The following is a 9,011-nucleotide window of genomic DNA, read 5'->3' as shown; positions in this document are numbered from 1 at the left end:
TTGCCGAACTTAAATGTTTTTAACGAAGTAATGTTTTCATAAAATATTCCACGTAAACTAATACATTTTTACGATGATCTAGTTATTCTTCGGAATCTCTAATAATACTCGATCCGATTTAAATTGGAAAAAAGCCCGATCCGATCCGATCCGGCCCGAAAAAAAACCGGATTAGGCCCGTCTCGAACACATACATACAATCTTAGGAAAAAAAACAAATTAATTCCGCTATCATGTCCTCGAGACCTCAAACCATTACATGATTTTTTCATTTGTAAAAATTGTAAAAAACTAGCACAACAAAACCGAAGTCTTTGTTCAAAAATTATTTAACAAACTTTATAACTCTCTCTCTCTCTCTCTCTCTCGCCGTGCTAATCTCTCTCCCTCCTCTTTGCAAAAGCTTGAAACCGGTACGACGTCTTCGAACTCTCCTCTTTCTTTCCTAATCCCCACATACATATCCTCATACATATCTTGTACCTATCTGTGTGTATTTTTATCAATTCACATCATTTATTCCCCATTTAATTCCTAAAAATCGAATTGTTCCATGGATAGTAATATATATATTGATGAATCTCATATATGTTACTTAGTGTTTGTTTGATTAGAATTATAGACACTGTGTATTTATCGATTCCTAATAATTTGCTCACTATTATGGATTTTATCGCCCAGATCTCGTAGTGTTGTTAGTTAATTTAGTTGGTTGATTACAGAGAGGTTTCAATGTTTTTATGTGATTCTGACTGTAAATTAGAAGGCGTTAGCTATGTCGTTGTAATTGTATATTTCGCTGTAATTTTAGGATTTTGTAGACCGTAAATTAGAAGGCTCGAAGCTGTGTAGTTGTAATATGTTTAGGTGTAATTTTAGGATTTTGTAAGGAAATAGCGGAATGTGTAGGTGACGAGTTGTTTTGTAAGCTTGTATCGATTTAAGTTGCAGATATTTTTTGTATCGGTATGTACAAATTTTGCATCATTTACTAAGTGAAAATATTAAGGATTGTTTGTTTAAGTTTATGGTGAGTGAGTCGTGTGAATTACTGCATTTTTATAGGCGTCTCTGCTAAATATACAAAGTTTTTTGTTCTCGTTTCGTCATGCTATAAATCTTGAATTGTTTTTTCAAGTGAAAGTTTTAAAGATAAGTTCATTTTACTGAGAAGGAATATGTGTATTGTTTGTTATATTCGTTCTCTGGTAATGTATAAGTTGTACTAAGCTGATTGTTTTTTCTCGATTGTTTGAAGTTGAAGAATATAGTGAGATAAAATGTCGAATGTTGAGGAGCCGTTGTACCCTATAGCTGTGTTGATTGATGAGCTGAAGAATGATGATATTCAGTTGCGACTTAATTCTATTAGGAGGCTTTCTACCATTGCTCGTGCTCTCGGGGAGGAACGCACGAGAAGGGAATTGATTCCGTTTTTGAGCGAGAACAATGACGATGATGATGAGGTTCTTCTTGCTATGGCTGAAGAGTTGGGAGTGTTTATTCCTTATGTTGGAGGTGTGGAACACGCTCATGTTTTGCTCCCCACTCTTGAAAACCTTTGCACAGTTGAAGAAACTTGTGTCAGGGACAAAGCTGTTGAGTCGCTTTGTAGAATTGGATCTCAGATGAGGGAGAGTGATTTGAATGACTCGTTTGTTCCTCTAGTGAAGGTTGGTTGATGATAACATTAGAGAATTATTATAGGCTGTGTAATTTATGAACCTGTATATTATTGGAATTGCATTTGCAGAAAACAATAAGATAGAAAAGTTTAAAAGTTGCGTATTGCCGTATTGAGAAAAAAGTAAGGACATGTGATATTGTTTCAGTATAGTTTGGTTGCTACCATCGGGGTATAGCTTTGGTGTTTTCCTTTACATTTACAATTATTTGCATGTTTGTTGCTCTTCTTTTTCCCTTCTTTACATATTTAATATTTTATAATTATTTAAGCTATCCTGAAATTTTCATTTTCTTGTCCTATTTCTAATTTCTATACCTACACGCTTCTGAAGAGTTTGGAGTGGGGGCATTAGGAATGTGGGTGATCATTCATTATCTTTTAAGGGAGTTACTACTTACTAGGGACTATTAGGGACAAAGTGATCCCTTGGGAGAAAATATTATGTTTTCATATATTCCTGATAGGGTGTTAAGTCACGTAAGACCTTGCTCCCTTGAATTTTTAGGAGAGATTCAGATGAAAGTAAACGAGGTGGAGAGAAAAAAACACTCACTAGTGTTTTCACTTGCATGAGTAAGTAGATAAGATAGCAGTGGAAATAATTAAGATTATTCAGGATATCGGATAAAATTTGAAATTAAAAACTATTTAAAAGGCCCTTGTTCACTTTTACTTCCCATTCATCCTACAGACATGAGCTAAATTAACCCCACTTGAGTCCCCTTCGTTTGATTTCCTCACTATTTACACTCGGGAGCAGGATTTATATTGTTAAAGTTGGACATGAAACTCTCTTTTTCCTAGAGATTATAGTATGTAACTGAAAGACCTAGTTTAGAAGTTTTTTATTGTATGATAATCAATGTATAGAGCAGGAATGATAATTTGCTGTTCTAAATTTATTCCCTACAGCCTGTCCTATCAGCTCCCATTGTTAGATACATACTCTACACTTTTTGGGTCCCACTTAGATGAAAAGAACAAGCTTTTCTGGTAGTTTCTGGCTCTTTTTATGCATTGCTTTCACTTGAGTTTCTGACCTTGTTTACATCGATTTTATTTTCCCGTCAATTGGTGATTTGTAACTTTGCTTAGTTGGTACCTTCAGAGATTGGCAGCAGGTGAATGGTTTACAGCTCGAGTTTCTGCTTGTGGATTGTTTCACATTGCATATCCCAGTGCACCAGAGACGTTGAAAACTGAATTGCGATCAATATACAGTCAATTGTGTCAGGATGACATGCCTATGGTTAGGAGATCTGCTGCTACAAATTTGGGAAAGTTTGCTGCAACCATCGAACCTGCTCATCTCAAGACTGATATAATGTCAATATTTGAGGAACTTACCCAGGATGGTAAGCATTCACTTTGGGGATTCTAATTTTAAATTTCTATTTCGATGTATAATTTGCAAAACTATTGAAGAATGCACATTCTGAGGGTTTGATAAATTAGATTTTTGATTTAAAACACATTTTTCAATGATGTTAGTCCTGCAATATTCTTATCGAAGGAAGTGTATTATGTAGGATTAAGGTTTCTGTGATTTACCTATAGGTCTGAGCTGTTAAAATATGATGACTGTGTCTATTTCATGTGCCTGTAAGCAGGATGACTATCTGAAAGGTGTTAAAGGCTTAAATAAATAGATTGGCGGGTCTATACTGTATAGTATATATAATTGTATTTCAATTATGCATTTATCAACTGATCATACCATAGTTAACTATACTGATGGTTATCGAGTCTTTCTTGTTCTCTTAAATTAATGAAGGAAAATTATATTGTATTCTTCTTTCGTATCCGCCGTTGTGGTCCCAACAGACACTCTTTAAGGTTTTTTAGTTCTTCTAGTAAGACCTTAGGATCTGTGATTTAGTGCCGTGGGAGTTTGATCTATTGGATTTTTATTTGTATTTATCATTAAATTGCAAGATAACAATTCAAATTCCTTTTCTATTAGATCAAGATTCTGTTCGGTTGCTAGCTGTTGAAGGATGTGCTGCTCTTGGAAAGTTGTTGGAGCCTCAAGATTGTGTAGCACATATACTTCCTGTTATTGTCAACTTTTCCCAGGTGCAGCTTTGTACTTCTGCATTTGCTTATTTGATTGATTTAATCATACAACACCTTGTTTACTATCCTATGAATTGCTACTCACGAGGTTTGCTATATTCAAACAGTTGCCTCTCCCTAATCTCAAAATTTCTGCAAATGTCATCCCTCCTTAGAAAATAACCTCTAGTTGCACATTTTAGTCTTTGTTATCCATTTTACACTTCATAATCTACTCCCTAAACCAGAAGATTATTCTACCAAATTTACAATAAATTAATGCAGTTATCCTTTTTTAGTTTTAATATTTGAAAGCGTAATGATGCTTTAATGTAAAGCCTTAATGACAATAAGTACTTTGCAAATGCCCTCTACAATTTTTGGTAGGTATTTTAGAAACCTACTGTTGGTCACTTGATGAAGTCCAGTCCTTGAACGGTGCTAGGTGATACCTCGCATGAGAATAGACTAATTTTCAAAGATATTACAGTGTTCTTTTTGGAAGATACAATGTCTAAGATTGCCTGTACTGTATTTTTTCTTTGACATTAATCCATTTGTAGCTTAACTTCATTTCAAGACACTTCTTCATGAAGCTTAGAAGTACTACAATGTTACATATCTGCATCATTGATAATTGATTTAATCAACTTCCTGATCTTGACCAGGATAAGTCGTGGCGTGTTCGTTACATGGTTGCTAATCAGCTGTATGAATTATGTGAAGCTGTGGGACCTGAACCTACCAGGTTTGTATTCTGTAAAGCTGTCTGAAATGTCCATTACCTCAAATTTATCATTCTTGGCAGTTTTTTTTAATCATTTTATGGGGTCTTGAAAGTTACTTCTTACCTTAGCTGCCTTCAACACTTGGTTTGCATCAATGACTCTGAATCTGATGTTCTGATTGCGAAATATTACCTCCATCCGAAAACTTAAGTGGTTAAAAAGATTATTTTTCCCAATATGTTCTCATAAAGATGTTAACGATACAATTAGTTAACTTGTACTTGAATGCTTTACTCTTTAGTTAGTCGAGTTTTTCGAATTGCTTCAAGGTCTGCCATAGTAATGATTAAATTATTTAAAAATAAAGAATTGTATGCATTTATTAGAGTTTGCAAACTGAAATATATATAATACGAATCTGACAATATATAGTAAGTTGAAGTAATTTACTATTTAAAAGGGTAAACATCACAAACCTCAAATTCTTAATGAAATATTCATCTTTTCCTAAGAGAAAAGTAATGTAATATTGACTATATATGACCATGTATATGTTTGAAGGACGGAATTAGTTCCAGCATATGTGCGACTTCTTCGAGATAATGAAGCTGAAGTACGCATAGCTGCTGCTGGCAAAGTCACCAAGTTCTGCAGAATTCTTATTCCCGAGCTAGCAATTCAGCACATCCTTCCATGTGTGAAGGTGATGTTTCATAACCCCATTCTTGTTCGTCTTCACTATTAACTGTTCTTGTACGGCCTTTAGTCTCAACAGTTGTATTAAATAGCCACATTATTTTGTAGGAGTTATCTTCTGATTCTTCTCAGCATGTTAGATCTGCTCTGGCCTCCGTTATAATGGGCATGGCTCCTGTATTAGGAAAGGTATGTATCTTTTAGCTGACTCCCGCGAAGCCATCGTTATTGATTTCTCTTCTTAGTTAGGTGATATATGTTACTTAACTTTTTATGCTTGTGATTAGTAAACTATGGAAATATCCATGAAGTTGCATCGTCAAATTCCCCTGTTATTTAAATAATGAACCTGCAAAGTAAATTTTAGATAGTATCACTTTGGAGATCCGTTATTCTTGTAGAATGCCAAACATGGTAGATAAAAAGTTACAAGTATGCAGGTAGATATGCCAAAGTCTTTAGCAGCTAATGATTTACAGAGTTGTTATTATTGATATGCTCATCTAATGGACAGTTTTTTTAGAGTGATTGTTCTTGATGAGTAATGCTTTTATTGCTAGTTAGCTTTAGGAAAGTTGACTATTGCAGCTTATTTGATGCCTATTGCAGGAGGCGACAATTGAACAGCTTCTTCCAATATTTCTTTCTCTTCTGAAGGATGAATTTCCTGATGTGCGTCTCAATATCATCAGCAAGCTGGATCAAGTCAACCAGGTACCTTAGACACACTTAAATACATATTACAGTTTCTAGCCTCCTGGCACAGATAGTAAGTTCACATTAAAGACTTGTATATTTACAAAATTACAGCTTAAGATCAGAGGTCCAGTACATTCTTTTCCAGAAGACAAAATAATTTTGCTCCTATCTTGTTCTGAGCTCTAATTGCTCAACTAGAGAATACTGGAGCATAAACAATAATTAAGATTTCTATTGTACAGTTCATTATTTTTACAGTTGAATATCACCATTCAGCTTATTTTTTCTCTAGTTAAAATTTACCATTCCTTGCAGGTTATTGGAATAGATCTATTATCCCAATCTCTCTTACCAGCAATTGTTGAGCTTGCAGAGGATCGACATTGGAGAGTGCGACTTGCAATTATTGAGTATATACCCCTATTGGCTAGTCAGCTTGGGGTAGGATTTTTTGATGATAAACTAGGTACTCTCTGTATGCAGTGGTTGCAGGATAAGGTTGGTGCATTTTTGCTTATTCACGGAATAGTAGTGTTGCAAAACATAGTTTCCTCATTTTTTTCCTTTTTCTTTTTTTTAAATGTTGTATATGCAGTTAAAAATATTTGCATGGCCTGTGTATGAATGTCAAGTTTGTCAATTATTTCCCATGTTATTTTCAGTGAAATTTTCTGTCCCTGAAATAAGACTTGGTATGTTGAGCCAGATGGTTTCTGTGTTGATTTTTAGTTAGTGGTAGTATATATTCTTTAGGGATAACTGACATGTTAATTTATACAGGTAAATTTGATAGTTTAGAAATAGATTTGGAACATGGGACTCTTCATTAGTATATTACCAGTTTCAAAGTGCCAGGTTTCAGTAGCTCATATCTTGAAAAAAATTATCCATCTCGTTGCATTTGGAAAGGCCTATTAGTATTAGACACTTGAAGTTGCACACATATGCCCCTTTAGAGTATAGAAGTTTAGCAAGAATTAGAATGTTTGTTGATATTCTTTTCCACATCTCGTAATGTTTGTAAATGCTTTGCACTCCCAAATTTTGTGTCCTTTTTACAGAGCTTTTGTATATATTCCAGCATAAATCGAAGCCTTTTTCCAACTTCTCCTAAAGAATCTATTTGTGAGATACATAATTTTAAGTAATTTGTTGGAATATATTTTGAGCATATTAATATGTTCTTCTTGGGTGCAGGTTTACTCAATTCGAGATGCCGCTGCCAATAACTTGAAGCGTCTTGCAGAGGAATTTGGTCCAGAATGGGCGATGCAGCATATTGTTCCGCAGGTTTGTCTTATGGATTAAAACTATAATTCTGACATCTTTTAATAAGAGATTTTATGAAGCTTTATAAAGTCCTTCAAATTAATTCAGGTCCATGAGGTTGGCCATTATCTTTCATGTCATGACTGCGATAATCATTTTTTCTCAAAAGTTAATTTTAGAGAATTTGTTTTTTTCTCCCAGCAGCTCCTTGTACTATATAATCATATATGGATGTCCATTAAATATTATCAATTGGCCAGTTCTAATTCGAGATAAAGAGCTGCAGAATCTGAATTTGCATTGAACCTTAAAATTAACACGTGCAATTTGAATTGAAATCACAGTCCTGGTATTTGACAACTATGCTTAAAAGTTAAAACAATCAAATTATAATTTAAATATTAATTTATCGTGATAGAATTTACCGTCCACCTTTTTCTTTTAATATAAAATGCAATTATGACAATTAATATTATTATATCTGTGGAGTGGGGACGTCCCTGTTCAATTTTCCCCCCTTTGTGCAGGTTTTGGATATGATTAATAACCCTCATTACTTGTATCGAATGACTATCCTCCGTGCAATTTCTCTACTCGCTCCTGTCATGGGTTCAGAAATCACTTGTTCTAAGTTGCTGCCTGTGATTGTGACTTTGTCCAAGGACAGGTATTGTCATCTTGAAGTGTTTCCTTTAAAATTTTCATCATATGTAAATATTGTTATTTATAATATTGTTACTGTTAACATTTTAATATTGTTATTTCAAGAGTGCCCAATATCAAGTTCAATGTTGCAAAGGTGTTGCAATCCCTTATTCCTATTGTGGATCAATCTGTAAGTTGTCTTCTTTTTCACTTTTTTCCCTTTTTTTTTTCTTTGTTAAGCTGCTTATATTGTCTTTACTTGCGTCACTGTCACTTACAGATCTATCTTTATTCCTTTCCTATTTTTCCCTGTCTCTGTATTCTTTGTTAAATTGTTCATCTTGCCTTTATTTCTATCACCGTCCCCCCCCCCCTCTACTCTTACTGAAGCTTTCATGCAATGTAGGTGGTTGAAAACACTATCCGTCCAGCTCTGGTGGAACTCGCCGAGGACCCAGATGTGGATGTGCGTTATTTTGCAAATGAAGCACTCCAGGCGAGTCATGCCATGATGTCGAGTTAGAGATTCATTTCACATATGGAAATACAATCAGAGCTTCTAATCTGATTGAAGATGCTATCACAGATTAATTTTATAATCTTTTAAATTTTGTGTGTACTCCCTAGTATGTTATTAAAATGTGGAGACACCAGGCCACTAGTAGCCTGAGAATGTTTTTTGTTCATTGATTAACAAATTTGTTCTGCCAAACCCCAACTGTACTGGAAGAAACTTTGATATTAGTTTTGACCTAACAAGGCACTTTTATAATAATTTCTCGTTCCAAAGTTGGTTTAACATTTTACATAAATCAGTATAATTCTTATAAGATGTACATCACCCAGGCTTTAAAAGTTGTGGCTGGCTATCAGTAGAAAGAAGAAAGCACAAGTGATTGAGGAGAGCAATGATATTGTGAGCAGGGGAAAGCAAAACTCGGCAATCAAGCATTTGTTCGGATCGGGTTTTGGTTAAAATTAAAACCAGTACCTGAAGTCTTATGCATGGCATGAATATAACAGAAATAAAGACGCAAAAATGACAATTGGCAGCTGTAAAATGATTCAGAAATCTCCACAAAAAAATAGTTAACCTGAAGATGAAACAGGTTTGCAAATAAAAGCCCAACTCAATACACATATTTCACTGTTTCTGCCATCTTTACTTTTGATTTTTGAATATGTATATGCTTTGTAATTGTAAAATTTATATAGTTATATGAAATATTTAT

At 34.3% G+C, this 9,011-nt stretch overlaps 1 protein-coding gene across 2 annotated transcripts; it reads left to right on the top strand.

Moving 5' to 3' along the window:
* The first annotated feature begins 256 nt into the window (after window positions 1-256).
* Window positions 257-8,569, top strand: LOC141677168 (uncharacterized). 2 transcript variants are annotated; one of them, XM_074482938.1, is made up of 13 exons: window positions 257-413; window positions 1,259-1,673; window positions 2,796-3,042; window positions 3,651-3,763; window positions 4,411-4,490; window positions 5,032-5,173; window positions 5,275-5,355; window positions 5,776-5,880; window positions 6,181-6,363; window positions 7,063-7,155; window positions 7,662-7,801; window positions 7,903-7,969; window positions 8,186-8,569. In XM_074482938.1, exons 2-13 carry the CDS (start codon window positions 1,281-1,283, stop codon window positions 8,300-8,302), a joined length of 1,761 nt encoding a protein of 586 aa, XP_074339039.1. In that variant the 5' UTR covers window positions 257-413; window positions 1,259-1,280; the 3' UTR covers window positions 8,303-8,569. The 2 variants fall into 2 exon arrangements, with proteins under 2 accessions (XP_074339039.1, XP_074339040.1); XM_074482939.1 differs by having other exon boundaries at window positions 286-413; window positions 1,265-1,673.
* Window positions 8,570-9,011: the final 442 nt, after the last annotated feature.

This window comes from Apium graveolens, chromosome 8 (genome assembly GCF_009905375.1).
Source record: "Apium graveolens cultivar Ventura chromosome 8, ASM990537v1, whole genome shotgun sequence".
NCBI lineage: Eukaryota > Viridiplantae > Streptophyta > Magnoliopsida > Apiales > Apiaceae > Apium > Apium graveolens.
The sequence above is the reverse complement of the archived record's forward strand: the minus strand, read 5'-3'. Positions and strand labels throughout refer to the sequence as shown.